The sequence below is a fragment of the Mirounga angustirostris genome, unplaced genomic scaffold (assembly GCF_029215605.1).
Source record: "Mirounga angustirostris isolate CCGP_5_RB_7025 unplaced genomic scaffold, mMirAng1.0.hap1 SCAF_9, whole genome shotgun sequence".
Classification (NCBI taxonomy): Eukaryota; Metazoa; Chordata; class Mammalia; order Carnivora; family Phocidae; genus Mirounga; species Mirounga angustirostris.
In genome coordinates this window covers 52,767,332-52,785,513 of record NW_026991717.1, presented here as the reverse complement: position 1 = coordinate 52,785,513, position 18,182 = coordinate 52,767,332, and the positions used below count along the sequence as shown (strand labels likewise).

The window sequence follows — 18,182 nt, the reverse complement described above, 5'->3', positions numbered from 1 at the left end:
GGGTGTGAGTTCCTGGGTCTAACCATCTATCGAACTGTCTTCTGTCCACTCTCACTGAACATTCATGTTTCTAGATCATTCTCACCGTAAGACTTGCTTACCAAAGAAATGCTTCACTATTTTTGAGAAAATGTTTTTATAAGCAAAGATTTTTATATTTTTATGTCGTTTTTATTTGGTCATTCTTCTATTCAACATGAGAATTCAGCTCCATAAGTCTGATACTCAAGTATTACTGATTAATATTAAATATACTTAAATATTGTATTATTAAACTTGATTCGTAATAGTGAAGTTTCTTTTGAAGACTATGTACTATGGGCATTTAGAACTTACCACGTCATACTGAGGTAATTTCAATAAAGTTTATCAAATATTCTATAGACTTGGACTTTTTGAAATATCCGTTTAGTTCTTATGTTCTAAACTTATATCTTACATACCCCTTCGGAACGAGCTTATTTCCTATAGTTACTCTATCCCAGTCTATTACATTAAGCCATATAAAATTGTCACTACTTGACCATTTTTACCCATAAAAATAGTAATTTCACATGGTTGAAATACCGTCGGTTCTTGGTCTGGTCTGGCCATAAAGGTGAATTGACAAATGTGAAGAAACAGAATCCTGTGGACCTGATGGGAGCCAATCCTAATAAACGAGAGATGATTTTTACAGCAATTCAAAGACATCTCTTACCAGTCACCCAAATCCACCAAGCAAAAGAGAGAATCTGTGAGATGTGTTCTAATGGGTTTGAGGAAGCTTTTAGGGATAAGTGTCAAATAATTTAAAAATTTCACAGTTCTGAAACGTAGGGGAATGAAGACCTTCCCGTTGCATCTTTAATGTTGGCCGGCCTTCCAAGGACGGCTGTTGGGCTTACTTTCTCCTGCAAGAGGTCTGGATGCCTGTCTTCCTTGGAAGGAAGGAGGCTAGGCATCTCCAGCTCCTGTGAGTCTGCGTGGCCCTGAGGAGACAATGTTCTCATGCCCAGCACGGTGGCCCCTGCTCTTCTAGGGACCAAATAATGAGGGTGGCCGACCATATGTGGGTCCAAAATCACGAAACATCTTTTGTCCTTTAAACGTGAAGCTTTCCAGGGTGCCTGGGTGGCTTGGTCGGTTAACTGTCTGCCTTTGGCTCAAGTCATGATCCTGGGGTCCTGGGATCGAGTCCCCGCTCAGTAGGGAGCCTGCTTCTCCCTCTCTCTGCCTGCCACTCCCCCGCTTGTGCCCTCCCCGCTTCTCTCTCTCTCTGCCAAATAAATGAATAAAATCTTTTTAAAATGCTTATTTTTTTACTTGGGAGGAAAAAGCTTTGGATAGAAGTCTTGTAAATATTTTTTTAAAGATTTTATGTATTTTAGAGAGCACGCTAGCAGGAGGGAGGGGCAGAGGGAGGGAGAGTCGCAAGCAGACCCCGCGCTGAGGGCAGAGCCCAATGTGGGGCTCGACCCCACAACCATGCCCATGGAAATAAATGACAAAGCACAGATGGGCCCCAAACCCAGCTTAGCAGGACAGGAGGACATCCCCGAAGAGGCGATACCTGACCTGAACAGAAGCCCACCTCTGGGGCCCAGCCAGGAGGATGAGATGGGGCAGCGCAGCCAAAATGCACAAAAACCTAAGACCCAGAGCAGTTACCAAAATAAGCTTCTTGTCAGGGAAAAATAGATTTTCTAAAGTCACAGACTCTTGCTTCTGAACATTTTTTATTCACAACTAGGATTATGCAAAAGCGACTCAACTCATCATTTCAGTCAAAACAAGTCATGTCCTCATTGCTTTAAAACAAACTGTTGAAAACAATATACAGCTGACTCTTGAGTAATGGGGTTAGGAGCGCCAATTCCCTGCACAGTTGAAAATCTATCACTTTTGCCTCCCCAGAAACTTAACTACTAATAGTTTACTGCTGACCAGAAGCCTTACTGATAACAAACTGTTGACTAATACCTGTTTTGCTTGTTAAATGTATATAATAAAGCTAAAGAAAATTTATTAAGAAAACCATAAGGAAGAGAAAATACATTTACAGCACTGTACCATATTTATCAAAAAAAAAAAAGGCTGTAAGTGGACCCGTCTAGTTCAAACCTGTGTTCCTCAAGAGTCAGTACAATGTATACAATGAAGGCACATTTCATACTTCAGTCGTTTTCTTCCTCTTCACGCCCCGCTTTCCTCTTTCCGGAGGCCTCACCTCCTGAACAGATAAAAGAGATAAGATGTAAAATTAAGTATCAAACGTTTCTAGAAATTTTGTCTACATTTGTTCTGAGCTATCCTCAACAAAATACTAGCAAACCAAATCCAACAATTATTATATATATTTAGGGGGGGGTTTCCAGTAATTTTTTAATTTTTTTATCCAACAATATATATATATATATTTTTAAAGATTTTATTTATTTATTTGAGACAGGGAGAATGAGAGACAGAGAGCATGAGAGGGAGGAGGGTCAGAGGGAGAAGCAGACTCCCCGCCGAGCAGGGAGCCCGATGCGGGACTTGATCCCGGGACTCCAGGATCATGACCTGAGCTGAAGGCAGTCGCTTAACCAACTGAGCCACCCAGGCGCCCATTATCCAACAATATATTTTAAGAAATCATTCACCAACTGATCAAGTGGAATTTATTCCTGGGTTGCAAGGGTGGTTCAATATTTGCAAGTCAATCGGGACACCTGGGTGGCTCAGTTGGTTAAGCATCTGCCTTTCGCTCAGTCCTGGGATCAAGTCCCGCGTCAGGCTCCCTGCTCAGCTGGGAGTCTGCTTCACCCTCTGCCTCTCCCCACTGCTTGTGCTCTGTCAAATAAATAAAATCTTTAAAAAATATATTTGCAAGTCAATCAATGTGATACATCAGTAAGAGAAAGGATAAGAATCATATGATTGTTTCAGTTAACACAGAAAAAGCATTTGACAAAGTACAACATCCATTCATGATAAAAACCAACAATAAGTTTAGAGGGAACATACCTCAATGTAATAAAGGCCACCTATGAAAAACTCACAGCTAACATCATCATCCTCAATGGGGAAAAACTCAGAGCCTTTCCCCTAAGGTCAGGAACAAGAGACAAGGATGGCCACTCTCACCACTTTTATTCAACATAATACTGGAAGTGCTAGCCTCAGCAGTTAGACAACAAAAAGAAAGAAAAGGCATTCAAATCAGTAAGGATGAAGTATTAACTGTCACTATTTGCAGATGACATGATACTGTACGTAGAAAACCCAAGACTCCAAAAAACTGCTAGAACTGATACACAAATTCAGTAAAGTTGCAGGATCCAAAATCAATATACAGAAATCTGTTGCATTTCTCTACACCAATAATGAAGCAGCAGAAAGAGAAATTAAGAAAACAATCTCATTTACAGTTGCACCCAAAATAATAAGATACCTAGGAATAAACCTAGCCAAAGAGGTAAAAAAAAAAAAAAAAAAAAAAAACTCAACTCTGAAAACTATAAAACACTGATGAAAGTGAAGAGGTCACAAAGAAAGGGAAAGCCATTCCACGCTCATGGGTTGGAAGAACAAATAATATTAAAATGTGTATACTATCCAAAGCATTCTACACTTTTAATGCGATCCTTATCAAAATACCAACAGCATTTTTCACAGAATTAGAACAAACATTCCTAAAATTTGTATGGAACCACAAAAGACCCTGAATAGCCAAAGCAATCTTGAAAAAGAAAAGCTGGAAGCATCAGAATTCTGGACTTCCAAGTTCTATTACAAAGCTGCAGCAATCTGAAGAGTATGGTACTGGCACAAAAACAGACACACAGATCAACAGAATAAAAACCCAGAAATAAACCCACAACTACATGGTTAATTAATCTTCGGCAAAGCAGGAAAGAATATCCAATGGGATAAAGTCTCTTCAACAAACGCTGTTGGGAAACCTGGACAGCTACATGCAAAAGAATGAAATGACCACTTTCTAAATTCAAAATGGATAAAGACCTAAATATGAGATGTGAAACCATAAAAATCCTAGAAGAAAGCACAGGCAGTAACTTCGACATTGGCCACAGCAATTTTTTTTTTTTTTAGATAGGTCCCCTGAGGCAAGGGAAACAAAAGCAAAAATGAACTATTGGAACTTCATCAAAATAAAAAGCTTCTGCACAGCAAAGGAACAACAAAACTAAAAGGCAACCTACTAAATGGGATAAGCTATTTGCAAATGACATAGCTGATAAAGGGTTAGTATCCAAAATACATAAAGAACTCGTACAACTCAGCATCTAAAAACCAAATAAACCAATTAAAAAATGGGCAGAAGATATGAACAGACACTTCTCCAAAAAAGACATCCAGACAGCCAACAGACACATGAAAACATGCTCATCAGCACTCCTCATCAGGGAAATGCAAGTCAAAACTCCAACAAGCTATCACTTCACACCTGTCAGAATGGCTAAAATCAAAAAACACAACAAACAAGTGTTGGTGAGGATGTGGAGAAAAAGGAACCCTGTTGCACTGGTGGTGGGAATGCAAACTGGTGCAGCCACTCTGGAAAACGTATGGAGGTTCCTCAAAAAGTTAAAAACAGAACTACCCTGTGATCCAGCAATCGCACTACCGGGTATTTACCCAAAGAATACAAAAACACTAATTCAAAGGGATACATGCATCCCTATGTTTATAGCAGCACTATCTACAAGAGCCAAATTATGGAAAGAGCCCAAGTGTCCATCGCGAGATGAATGGATAAAGAAGATGTGGTATATATACACTGGAGTATTACTCAGCTGTAAAAATGAATGAAATCTTGCTATTTGTAATGATGTGGATGGAGCTAGAGAGTATAATGCTAAGTGAAATAAGTCACAGTAAGACAAATACCTTAGGATTTCATTCATGTAAAATTTAAGAAACAAAAAAAAATGAACAAAGGGAAAAAAATAAACCAAGAAACAGACTCTCAACCTTAGAGAACAAACTGATGGTTACCAGAGGGGACAGGGGGTGACAGGTGATGGGGATTAAGGAGGGCACTTGTGATGAGCACCGGGTGTTGCATGGAAGTTTGAATCACTATATTGCACACCTGAAACTAATACAGCACTGTATGTTAACTAACTGGAATTAAAATTAAAACTTAAAAAAAAATTAAATAAAGTGGTTCTGAGCTGATGGGGGAGCCAGCCCTTCACATCAGAAGGCCACCCCCCAGGAGCAACCCATGTCCACAGACACTGTCTCTAGCCGGTCAGGTCCCACGAACCTGGGCTTCCCTGGGCAGCAGTCAGGGCAGAAGAGACGCTTCCTCCTCACTCTATACTGACTGACATTGCAATCATATTACTTGAAATACATTCCCCTGCTTCCTCACTATTTCACTTTTTTAATCTAGAATTCAGTATTTTAAAGCCTGTGGGTTTTTAAAAAGGACTGCTTGCATTTTATGTGCTTTCTCAGTATACTTTTGAAGTTTTATTTTTTTTAAAGATTTTATTTAGGGGTGCGTGGGTGGCTCAGTTGGTTAAGCATCTGTCTTTGGCTCAGGTCATGATCCTGGGGTCCTGGGATCGAGTCCTGCATCGGGCTCCCTGCTTAGCAGGGAGCCTGTTTCTCCCTCTCACTCTGCTGCTCCCCCTGCTTGTTCTCTCTCTCGCTCTAATAAAAAAAATATTTTTTAAAAATAAAGATTTTATTTATTTTAGAAAGAGAGCGAGCAAGGGGGGGGCGGGGAGAGAATCTCAAGCAGACTCCACACTGAGTATGGAGCCCTACTTGGGGCTCAATCTCACAACCCTGAGATCACGACCTGAGCCGAAATCAAGAGTCAGATGCTCAACCAACTGAGCTACCCAGGCACCCCTAAAGTTTTAAATATATATGTATATATATATATTTTAAAGATTTTGTTTATATATTTTTATATGAAAAATGAATGCCTCCCTTAGGTGACTCGTGCTTAACTGACATGCTTAACATTTCTGTTACTGTGATGTTACTGTTACCAATCTGTGACTCTAAACCTAGAGTAAAGCATATTAAACATTCAGAAAACAGTGAATCAATTAAATGGTGTGTGGGCAATAATATAGTGATTCCCTGTATATTTAAGACTTAAAATGTATTTGTACTTACGACATAAGTGAAAAAGGAGATAATTAAAGGGAAAGTATTTTAGTAATGTGAAAATGGAATAACCCTCAATTACTATTACACCCAAACAATAAAGACGGCCAGTTACCACGAGGACCACGGTACGCCCCTTGCTCTACCACACTGAATTACTTTCGGGCGTGGTGGTGCCTCAGGGCCCCGCACGTTTTCTCACAGGCCTTTCCATCCTCCTTGGACGCCCACCAGGCCCGTGTGCCCTGCAAGCTAACACTTTCTTCCACACCCAGCAAGAGGTCTCCTCTGAGCAGCCTTCCAACACCCGCCGGGGCACAGGGGTCAGACCCTCCTCTGGCCGCTCCCGCTCCTGTCACTGCATTTACCTCACTGACCTCCAGTGAAGCCTACAGACATCTGTCTGTGCTCCTGGGCCGGGAGCTACTCTTCAGTCCAGGAGTTGGCTCCTGGGTTCAGAACAAGCCCCTCAGAGTTGAATAAATTTGGTTCTACCTCATCACTGGTAAGTTCCCTTGCTCTTGGTAATCTTTAAGCCTTTTCTTCTGATCCCTCATCGTTGTCTGAAGAATAGATTCTGGCTCGTTCCTCTGAAAGCAAAGGAACTTCAGACATGGGACTGACCCTCAAAGATGAAGACCTGTTTATTCCCGAGTTTTTCTCCTGAATGTTGTTGCTTCCCACTGTACATTATCCCTTCAGGAGCCAACAACATTTTTAAAGTTTTTTTTTTTTTTTTTAACGATTTTATTAATTAATTTATTTGAGAGAGGGAGGGAGAAAGAGGAAGAGCACCATGGGAGAGTGAGGGGAGAAGCAGACTCCCACAGGACTCGATCCCCAGGACCCTGGGATCATGACCTGGGCTGAAGGCAGAGGCTTAACTGACAAACCCACCCAGGCATCCCAACATTTTTAAAGTTTTGATGAGAAGGTATATATAACTGTCAGACATGCTGAAATGACTTCGATTTGAGAGGTTTTGTTCTGAAAGCGTCATCACTTTTGAACACCCAAGAGGTTTTATGCACACATTAAAAACTACAAAGTTTAAATACTGGGTCAACTACATAAGCAGGCAAACTGCTCATTACCACATTTTCCTCCATAAGGACATAAATTATTTAATTGATTTTATCTGGGGGGGTGCCTTATTTTCCCAGCTAAGCTTTTCTGTGGGAAAGTGGCCCCAACAAAAATAGTAAAAATAAAAGGCCTTCGTACTGTTGCCCTAAGTAAATCACAGCAGGGCGCACCTCTGCAGCCCTCAGATGAGATGTGACCTCCATGCCCAACTCACCTTGGAGCTCCCCTTGGTAATGGTTTTTAATGGCTTCGGCGTCTTCCTCCTCCTCGTGGACACTGTTACGGTCCTGGTAGGGGACACTCAGGCCCTGCTGGTTCTGCTTCTCCCATGGACGGGATGTCTCATGAGTAGAAGCCCTCAAACGTTCTTCTTTCTGTAAAGAAGGAAATCAACTTTTTAACTGAAAAAATGAACTACCTTTGTGCCCACTTGAACCTACATGTACTACATTTCTTGTCTTCAGAGAACAGTTCTCCCCATTCCACACCTGTTATTACACACAGCGATCACTTTGTGCAGTTTAGTCCTAAGGCGTGAAGGCAACACAGGGTGAAGGGGCAGAAGACTCCCTCGCGCCAACCGCCCCATCAGAACGGGCACAGACATGGCCTTGGGAGCTGCATGTGGCCGTCCCCCGTGCGGCCAGCCAGAGCCCAGAGAGCAGCAACCAGCCTGAGGAACCTCGGCCATGCCCGGTGGACACCTGAGGGAGGCTGTGTCTGCTAAGCCCTGAGACAGACACCCGGCTTGCTCGGGTTCCACCGAACTATAGTGGTGCCCAGAGGTTCCTATCTGGGCCCCTCCCCCCAGAGAGCTTCCCCAGAGCTCCCGATGACAGGATGGGGAGGCGCTGGTAGGGGAGGGTCCCTGAGCCCCAGAGCAGAACAGTCACACCCTTCCTCCGCCTGCCAATCCACACACTGGTGTTCACAAGGCAGAGCTGGTGTCGAGGGAGTTAGGAATGTCTTTTTGACCTTCCTAGCCATTTCCTATCCGGCTAACAAAGTTTTATGATATCTGTCAAAGGTTACATTTTCTAAATTATCAGATTTCCCCTGAAATCTCATAAACTGAAGAGAGAGCACAGGAGTGTCTGGTTTGCTGTATCTCACCAGCGGTCACTGACATCACTATGGTTCACCACACGCTTGGGTTTGAGCTGGCTCCCTGATAAATCACAACAAGAAATAAATTGGTTGTGGCGATACAAAATTGTGAATTAGTATTCTGAGAAGTACAGCTCTTAATACCCCCAAAATCCTGGGATAAAGCTTAGCCGACGCACCTTCATCATTTCAGTGCGCTGGCACTCAGGATCACGCCCAGCCATCGGTAAGATTCTAATCCTCTGTGTCTTTGAGCATCTCTTATCAAGTGGCAGGGTCATCTTCCTGTGTGTGGCACAGTCTGTAGAGTGAGGTCTGCTGGGAGACAGACAAGATGGCTCGCTGTAGACTACGGACAGGGAGAGGCGATTACCTCAACAGCACAGACAGCTGCGGACAGTGGCCACTTCCCCTTCAGTGGATGAGGGAGGCCGGGCCGCGGGTCCTGGCGCTCTGAGCGTCCTCACTCTAGCAGGCAGCAAGGTCAAGGGCTTTTCCAAAGACGCACCCCCCCCCCCCGGACCATCAGAGAGAAAAGAAGGGATGGGAGATCTCGGTTCTGTGAGGGTGAGGCAGAGGCCAGAAGCCATGATTCAAGAACTATAGAGGCGTCCCTCCATCTGCAAATGGCTAGAGGGAAGGTCAAGGCAAGGACGCCTCAGGACAGCGCAGGACAATAGCAGCTAGAATGGGAGTCCCTGGGCCAGAATGCAGTACATTCCTGACTGGACGGAGGCATGTTTTCAGTACATCAGAAAGAAGAAAGGGAGATCCTTAGGAGAACGTCTCTGAGACTGGAGAGAGATGGGATGTAAGGAATGTGGAACTCAGAGCACAGTGGAAAAAAAGGACGCCGTGGAATCGTCTGTCTCTTACACCACCATTCGAGAAAGCTCAGGAAGAGGCCGGATTTGAACAGCATTTATTATGCCAGGTCTCTGCACTGCATGATCTCTTATGTATTATTTGACTTAACTGACACACATCCCTGTGAAGTAGGTGTTATCTCCATTTTATAGATAAGGAAACTAAAAATTAGTGAGAATGTGGGGCACTGGGCTGACTCAGTCAGTTAAGCGTCCAACTCTTGGATTTCAGCTCAGGTCATGATCTCAGGGTCGTGACATCGAACCCCGCTTCGGGCTCTGTGCTGAGCGTGGAGCCTGCTTAAGATTCTCTCTCTCCCTCTGCTCCTCCCCACAAGTCACACACACTTTCTCCCTCTAAATAAATAAAATAAAAATTTAAAAAATAAAAGTGAGATTAAGACTCTCCTTCAAGCTTAGACAGAAGTGAGACACAACCTCAAAGCTGTCTGTCCTTAAAAAGGAGTAACAGGGCGCCTAGGTGGCTCAGTCGTTAAGCGTCTGCCTTCGGCTCAGGTTGTGATCCCGGGGTCCTGGGATCGAGTCCCGCATTCGGGCTCCCTGCTCAGTGGGGAGTCTGCTTCTCCCTCTCCCACTCCCCCTGCTTGTGTTCCCTCTCTCCTGTCTCTCTCTCTCTCTGTCAAATAAATAAATAAAATCTTAAAAAAAATAAAAAAGGATTAACAGATTTATTGAGCGTAATTTACATACCATAAAATTCAGTCATTTTAATATACAATTAAACAATTTTTTAAAATTATAAAGTTGTGTGACCATTATTACAATCTGATTTTATTTATTAATAAAGATTTTATTTATTTATTTGAGAGAGAGAGAGATAAACAGAATACAAGTGGGGGTGGGGAGGAGCAGAGGCAGAGGGAGAAGAAGCAGGCTCCCCGCTGAGCAGGGAGCCCGATGAGGGGCTCGATCCCAGGACCCTGTGATCATGACCTGAGCCGAAGGCAGATGCTTAACCAACTGAGCCACCCTGGCACTCCTATACTCTGATTTTAGAACATTTCCATGACCTCAAAAAGAAACCTTGTGCACACCATTAGTCTGCTAAGTGCCCACTTTGAGGAGAGCCGCATGAAGGATAACAGCCTGGTGTCCTTAGAGGGAAGGTGTGCAAAGGAGCAGAGCGAGTGGCATCCAGCGAAGAGGTGGCAGCGTCGGTATGAAGCACGGGTCTGCCTGGGGTCAGGCCGCAGCCCCTCCCGTCATCTAGCCCTTTCCTCTACTGGCTGCACACGCCAATAACATGCTCGTGCTCGGCCGGCCTCCCAGCTAAACTCCACTGAAGGGAAAGGATACCGGCCGGCTGAGCGGCAAAGACCAGTCTTCTAGGCCTCCTACCAGGTGCACTGACCAATGTGAATCCATTCACTGGTCTTCTGGTTTATACAGTGTCGCAGGTTGGTTTTGACAGCATGAACTGGCTCCCTGAGAAACAGCAATTTGTAGTAAAAGTGAAAAAATAGCATGGGAACCAGACCGCATCCCTGGTGAGCTGCACCGTGAAATCATGTCAGTCAGGGCTGAGTCAGGCTTTCTGCACAACTCTCTGCTTGCTGCTCTTTAACTACCAGTAACAACATGTCGCGATGAACAGTTACCTGAAGGTGAGTTTGGATTTAAAGACAGCTTGTCCCCGTAGACCAGTGTCTTCTCGAACGAACAGGTGGCTGTGATTGCCCTGCATTGGGGCTTTGTAGACATCAAACACTTCACTGCCTAGATGCAGGGAAAGGCTGCAAACGAGAAAGTGTTCAGTACTGGGGTGGACATTCAACAAATCCCACAGTTTCCATTCTCCCCTATCGGCTTTACTTAAAACGCTGTGGAACTGTGTCCTGAATTCATGAGAAAAACAGAGGCACTGTAAATAAGGTATTCCCTTTTAAAGCAAAAGGTGCTAAAATTCATCCTTCCTTTAACTTGAAATCTAATTGTTTTGTCATTCTCCCAATCTCTACCACTTCATTAGTAAGATAAAAACAATTTTTTCCCAAAATACCAGTGTATACTGCCCAATAGTACCTCATACATGTGAGCTAGCCTTAGGCTTTCCCCCAGAGACGGCAGCTACCATGAATCTGATCACATCCTGGGCCCACTTCTAAAGTGTCCTCCCAGAGGCCTAGATTTCATTAACTCTTTAATGAAAGATGGCCCCAAAGTAAGGTCCTGCACAGAGAACCCCGTTCCTCCCAGGTACCCCTCTGGGTTTCAAGTGCCCTCCGGGCATTATGGGCTCACCTCCCATCTGACCACTTGACCACCCGAGCATTGCTTTCCTTAATTTCATTTCCTTCCTCGTCCCGGCGTTTCCTCCATCTTATCGTATTTTCTACCTGGTTCAAAACACAAAGGCATTAGGAAACCAATGTAACTAAACTGCATGTTCTTTTTTCTCCAATGACTTATAATCACTTATAATCATGTGCCAAGAATTCGTATGTAGTGGTAAAGGAAGCTCACAAAAGAACTAGCCCACCAGGCAACACTGAAACCCTCCCACTACAAATACCTAGAGGTACTGGTTAAACCAACCATTTTGTTAAAAGCTTTCCTAAGCTCTAGTTCACAGCAGTGGAAGCAGAAGCTAAGTATGATGCAGGATGGAGACATTATCACACACACTAGGATCTCCAAAGAAGAGAGGATGAGGCTCTGGGTCCACAGGCGTTAGGCAGTTAAAATGGAGACCTCTGCCTACCGCACGTCCGCGGGAAGGGCTATGAACCCAATGCAGGAGGGACTAAGCCTGACCTAGTAAGACAGGGAAGCTCTGGGCATTAAGTTAAAAATAAAAAGATAAAAGAATATACAATTAAGAAATCAACAACAATTTAAACTTGAGACTTCCACTTTGCTCTGTTTTTCAGTTCAAATGTGTCCTACCCATGTAGTAGGGAACTCCAAATCACAAAGGTAGCCTAAAAATTGGTTCTGCCCCAGCAGAAGCTCATCCCCAACCCCAAGCAAGAAGACAACAGCCCTGTGAGAGCACAGGCATGTCCTGCCATCCCAGGTCTTCTTGAGAGGAACTGCCTGAAGACAAGGCCTCTCTTTGTACATAGTCTGAATTCCATAAAGAGCCTGAGAGTTATCTCTTGTGGGAAGTTGTGAGGATCTACCCGCTATAAAATGTAGAGGCAGCTCCCTATACCTAACTATATTTATCCTAAAGGAAGTAGCTAACAATTTTCAAGAATTTGTATTGTTACTTCCATTGAAAAATTACAACTGGGAGAAAGAAGTTAGAAAAGTGACAATTACAGGGATTAAAAAAAGGGTATGTAACCTCTCCCCTAAAAATATTCTGAAAAGACATTTCAGTCCTTGTTCTAAAGTTATTTATTGACTGAAGAGTAAACATAAAAGATCATTTCATAATCTCAAGTCTCAAGTCATTATCTCTGTTTTACTTAACAAAATACTTCAAAAGAAAAAGAAAAAATCAAGTATAGAATGGTACCTTTAATCTTAACCTGGTTCTATCTTCCTCGTCAAGCACTTTCTCACCTTCAAATTCATCTTCGTAATACTGAGGATCGAAAGGTCTAAAAATCGTTTTTTAATCTCATGTTAGCCATATTTAGTAATGAATATTATTAATGCTTATAAAACAATCATCTTTATAACATGTACCAATGTTAAAAGTCACAGTAGACAAATAACTTCACGTAAAATTTAAAGAAAGTATGCAAACTAGTGTAGTTTCTTGAAATTTGATTTTAAAACATTATCTGAAAAAAAATCCAAGTGTGACTAATAATTCAAAGTCTTGTTTGAAGAAATATGTCTTCTAAAATATAAACAAGACAATGGTCTATCTTTTTTTTTTTTAAGAAAAGTATCCTGTTTAATTACACAAGAGCTTATACTCATGAACCTTCATGAAAAATACCCATCAATATTATTTTGTTCTCCAAAATCATTGTCTTTTCTAGCCACAGTGGCTTTTGCACTGAACATTTATGATTTCTCTAGCAAACTTTCTCAATCTCATTTTCTGATTTTTCAGCTTTACACTAGTGAAAAACACCTCTGTCAACTCTCATGTCTGTTATATTTATAACTGCCAAATGCTAGAAGAATCATTCACATTAAAATTCTCACACAAGGGGCACCTGGGTGTCTGAGTCAGCTGGTTAAGCATCTGCCTTCAGCTCCCATCCTGATCCCAGAGTCCCGGGATCAAGTCCTGCATCAGGCTGCCCACTCAGCAGGGAGTCTGCTTCGCCCTCTGACCCTCCCCGCTCTCATGCACTCTCTCTCTAATAAATAAATAAAACCTTTAGAGACACCTGCGTGGCTCAGTGGGTTAAGTGTCTGCCTTCGGTCATGATCCTCAGGTCCTGGGATCGAGTCCCGCATTGGGCTCCCTGCTCAACAGGGAGCCTGCTTCTCCCTCTCCTGCTCCCCCTGCTTGTAGGCTCGCTCTCTGACAAATAAATAAAATCTTAAAATAAAAATCTTTAAAAATAAAATTCTCACACCAGTAACTCATCATTTTTTACCACAGCACATCCTAAATTTACTTTTCCAGAGGTATATGAGGAATCTCCTATCTTTATAATTAGCCAACTCATGATAAGAAAAACATTTACATTCCACACATTTTAATTTAGTATCTTGAAAAAAAACTTTAATCAGTCCTCTTACTTGGGTTCTATGCTGAGAAATTTAGGTAGTTTAACAAAGTACAATTCATTTCCTAAATCAGAGTTGATACTGGGCATTTCTACTTCTATTCTGGTTTCAGAAATCGGCTCTTCCTCCTGTTGGTCCTGAGGTACTCCATGTTCATCCTAAGAGAGGAATCAGGATGTGAGAGCTTGAAGGGAAATTAAAGATGCTCTAGCTCTTCTAGAGTACTAGGAGATACAGGTGTGACCGAAAATAAATTCAGACACCATTTTCGGAACAAAACAGCAACCCCTCCAGGCCTCTCCCTAAAATTTCATCCTCTCCCCCAAAACTACCACCATGGGAAAAAAGATCTGTTAGCCTGCATTACCAGAAAAAATATTTATTTTGTCAACATACCTGGTTTGCATAAGACATTAAATGACAGAACTGTGAAAATGTACAACCCCACAGTACTAAGTAACTATTAAAATCGGAGAAGAAAGTCAAATAGCACATGCTTTCTGGCACAGGTTTGCATTAAGAAAAATCAGGGGCACCTGGGTGGCTCAGTCGGTTAAGCATCTGCCTTTGGTTCAGGTCATGACCCCAGGGTCCTGGGATTGAGTCCTGCATCTCGGGAGCCAGTGGGGAGCCTGCTTCTCCCTCTGCCTGCCCCTCCCCCTGCTTGTGTTTTCTCTCTCTCTCTCACACACAAATAAGTAAATAAAATCTTTAAAAAAGAAAGAAAGAAAGACTTAAATCAAGGGGTGCCTGGGTGGCTCAGTCGGTTAAGTGTCTGCCTTTGGCTCAGGTCATGACCCCAGGGTCCTGGGATTGAGCCCGAATCGGGTTCCCTGCTCAGCGGGGAGTCTGCTTCTTCCTCTCCTCCCTGCTCATGCCCTCTCTATCTCTTTGTCTCGCTCTCAAATAAATAAAATCTTTAAAAAGAAAAGAAAAACTTAAAGGTTTTCAATTACGAGTCCTCACAGTTTAGCCCCTAAAGTTTGACATCACCTCATTCTGAGCAGTTTCTTCTGTGCCCTCAATATCCACAGTTCCCAACATAGCTGAGAAAGTCACCCATTCCTCAGATGTTTCAGACCGCTACTCAATTATCAATGTCCTCTCTCCATAGGAGTCAGACCCCTCAGCCTTTGAAACTTTTTTAGCCTGGTGATGGGTATTAAGGAGGGCACGTACTGCATGGAGCACTGGGTGTTATATGAAAACAATGGATCGTGGATCACCACATCAAAAACCAGTGATGTACCGTATGGTGACTAACATAACATAATAAAATTTAAAAAACAACAACTTTCTTTTTAACTTCGAACACTGGGACCCGTTGAGGTTAGTGATTGTACTTACAGCAGGCTGCCCTGGAATAGTTTGTTCACTGTCCCCATCGCTCTCTGAAGAAATGTCATCTATGTCTCCAAACAGATCCATGAAGCCTGGGAGGAAATATACAGTATTAATTTCTCTCAGTGAGTTTCTTCCCACAGTTCTTAGCCCTTCACTTCAACATTTTCCCAAGACTCAGAAACCACACCTCCACTAAGCCAACCTTGAACTCGCTCCCTGAGCCTAGCCCCCTGAAGCATGAGAAGCATCTATGGAGAAGGAAGGTGGCCAAGTTGGTTGCTGGGAGGCAAAGCTGCCGTGATAGCCAGTGTTCAGCGTAGTTCCTGGTGGTTCCTGCCTCTGGTATTCCTGCCCCTGCAGTGTCCTCCAACACGTGTCATGGTTGGTCTATGTGATCAATAGAATACAACCTCACTTCCAAGGCTAGGCCATGACACTGGCTTTTCTGCCTCACTCTTTCTCTCCTTAGGCCGCTTGCCCTGGAGAAGCCAGTTGCCAAGACGTGAAGACACTCAAATTGCTCTGGAGAGGCTCATGTGGCACTAACTGAGGCATCCTGCCAAGGGCACATGAGTGAGCCATCTTGGAAAGAGATCCTTCAGTCCCAGGCAAGCCTGTAGATAATGCATTCTTAGCCAACATCTTGACTGCAGCCTCATCAAAAGACCCTGAGCCACAACTACCCTGCTAAGCCAATCATGACCCTCAGAAATTGTGGAATATTAAATGTTAGTTGTTCTCATCTAGACTTCTCGGGAGAAGCTGAGTAGCTGGAGAAGGTGTACCTGGAGAAGTAACTGGAGAAGGTGAGGGGTGGTATGCAGGTAACACAAGATTACGTTTAATGCCCTCTTATCTCCCTAAGCCTTTGGATTCCCTCCCCATAATGCCAGGGAAGCACTGAGTTTGTTGTAGCTAACCAACCCCGGAGCCATGTCCTGCTCTATGTGCTAACACATCAGATCCTGAATATGTAAGTGCACCCAAACCAGTCAGTTTGGCCCAAGCTAGTGTTATAGTCTGTCCTTCATCTCACATTCTTAAAATATATTTCCATACATATTCCCTAGGCTTCTCCCTATATCAGCAAAACCTTGTAGTTCTTTTGGGGTATAAGCTATTTCTTCTTCAGTTGGGAGTTTGTGCTTTGTCAGAGTAAGAAAAGATCCTAGTGATGGGTCGACTGGTAACAAGTGGGTCAGACAGCACGCAGTTAGCTAAGTCTTGAGGGGAATGGAAACTGTCCCAGGTGAGGTTATTACAGTGTTTTCAAGCAAGGAAAGACCAGTTTCCCCAGACACAGGGAAGCAAACTGCTTCTCACAGACAAGGAAGAGTGACTAGGAAATTGAATTTTTCTGTTTCATCTGAGTCCAAACAATGTCCTGTCACATGAGAGACTTCAAGAGGCTGTGAATTCAACTAATGTTGCAATTCTGCAACCGCAAAAGTGAATGTTTAATATTCAGCTACCTCAGCCCTCTGACTGCGAGATAGGAGATTCTTTTAGGGCTGTTAGGAAAGCTCACTGGTTCTCCGACCCTGACCTGAGCTGAATGTTTAAAGACCTAAGCTTGTAATATTCTTCCGTAAGTGCTCCAGGGCACTTGGAAGTAACCACCCCACACCGTAGTCTGAGTAATCATCACTACTGCCTAACAAGCGTGGCAGCCACCTGAGCCCTCAACCAGAGGGGATACTCTGATTCATCATGCCACCACACCGTGCATTACCAGCATCCCATTTCACTGGTGAGGAGCTCAGACCTGCATTCAAACCCAAACTAACCCACAAATCACATCTTCGAGGATTTGTCTCCTGAACTACCCAGTCAGGTCCAAGTTGGGGAACAGAAAATATATCGGCTGTCTATACGGATAGAATTTAATTAAATTTTTTTTACTCAGGTTTCTACCCCTTTAGAAATGAGGGAACAACGGGAAGAGGTGGAATTATTAAACTTAAAAACTTATAGTATGGAGCTGAAATTCATACCTGAGGAAGAGAAGTATCCAGCTGGCACTGTTGGGGGGGGGGGCGGCGGGGGGAAAATACAATGAAGCTGACTCTCCAAGCTTTGGTAAAGCTGCAAATTGGATGAGCTGCTGCAGGAAGGAACCGCCTCTGCTGAGGTGAAGGTGTTTGTGGACCCCCTTAGAAAAACTGCAAGTTGACAGGAAGCTTCCAGAAAGTTCCATGAATAAACAGGAAGGAGCAATCTCTTCTTTGTTATTCAGTCTTCCAGTCTCCCTCCAGCGCCCCCTAACAGGGGGCAGCTGGCAAAGATGAAATGTGCTTGCAGAATCTTGGCCCCAGCATCACTGAGCTTGGTATAAAAGGGTGGGTTTGGAGATGAAAGGATAAGAGCTTAATTGTGGATACACGTGTCTACTAGTTAAAAAAACAGAAACAAAGTATATTACCTTAAAAAGGACAGCCAGCACGAAGGCTCTTAAAAGCCAGGCATAGGAGTTTCAACAATTTGATAAGCCAAGAAACAGCAAGAGACTAAAGGTTTTGGTGTTAGGGAAGTGGCACATTAAAAAAAAAAAAAAGCAAAGGGACATTGGTGATTTAGGACCTTCTTTTTCAATGTCACTTTTCTTTCTCTATAGTTAGGTTTCAGGTAAGTCTCCCACAGCCAGCACTCCCAGACTGTACCAACAGCATTAGAAAGAAAGTAGGGTAGAATCCATTCATAAGGGAAAGATTAGTATATGTAGAACACCACAGAAAAGACAAATGGTAAATGTGTGTGGTAAATTTAAAACATACCTGCAGGGGCGCCTGGGTGGCTGTCAGTTACATGTCTGACTCTTCGTTTCGGCTCAGGTCATGATCTCAGGGTTGTGAGATCAAGCCCCGAGTCAAGCCCCTGGAGTCAGGCTCCACGCTCAGCAGGTAGTCTGCTAGATATACTCTCCCTCTGCCCCTCCCCGCCACTTGTGAGCGCACGATCCCCACCCCCCAAATAAAGAAATCCTTTAAAAAAAAAAAAAAT

At 43.4% G+C, this 18,182-nt stretch overlaps 1 protein-coding gene across 1 annotated transcript; it reads right to left on the bottom strand.

Annotated features, from left to right (window-relative positions):
* Positions 1-1,515: 1,515 nt before the first annotated feature.
* Positions 1,516-18,099, bottom strand: LOC123861203 (RNA polymerase-associated protein LEO1-like). Its single transcript, XM_064570473.1, has 9 exons — positions 17,177-18,099; positions 15,186-15,271; positions 13,851-13,996; positions 12,661-12,745; positions 11,439-11,533; positions 10,796-10,930; positions 8,490-8,625; positions 7,418-7,577; positions 1,516-2,212 (listed from the first exon to the last, which is right to left on the bottom strand). Exons 2-9 carry the CDS (start codon positions 15,264-15,266, stop codon positions 2,157-2,159), a joined length of 894 nt encoding a protein of 297 aa, XP_064426543.1. The 5' UTR covers positions 15,267-15,271; positions 17,177-18,099; the 3' UTR covers positions 1,516-2,156.
* Positions 18,100-18,182: the final 83 nt, after the last annotated feature.

Excerpts from the sequence above, each read along its gene's own strand:
- LOC123861203 (XM_064570473.1), bottom strand. The coding sequence starts at position 15,266 with ATGGATCTGTTTGGAGACATAGATGACATTTCTTCAGAGAGCGATGGG. Across the intron at positions 12,746-13,850 it reads TTTCTCAGCATAGAACCCAA|ACCTTTCGATCCTCAGTATT; the intron begins GTAAGAGGACTG and ends AACGATTTTTAG. Across the intron at positions 10,931-11,438 it reads GTCAAGTGGTCAGATGGGAG|CCTTTCCCTGCATCTAGGCA; the intron begins GTGAGCCCATAA and ends TCTCGTTTGCAG.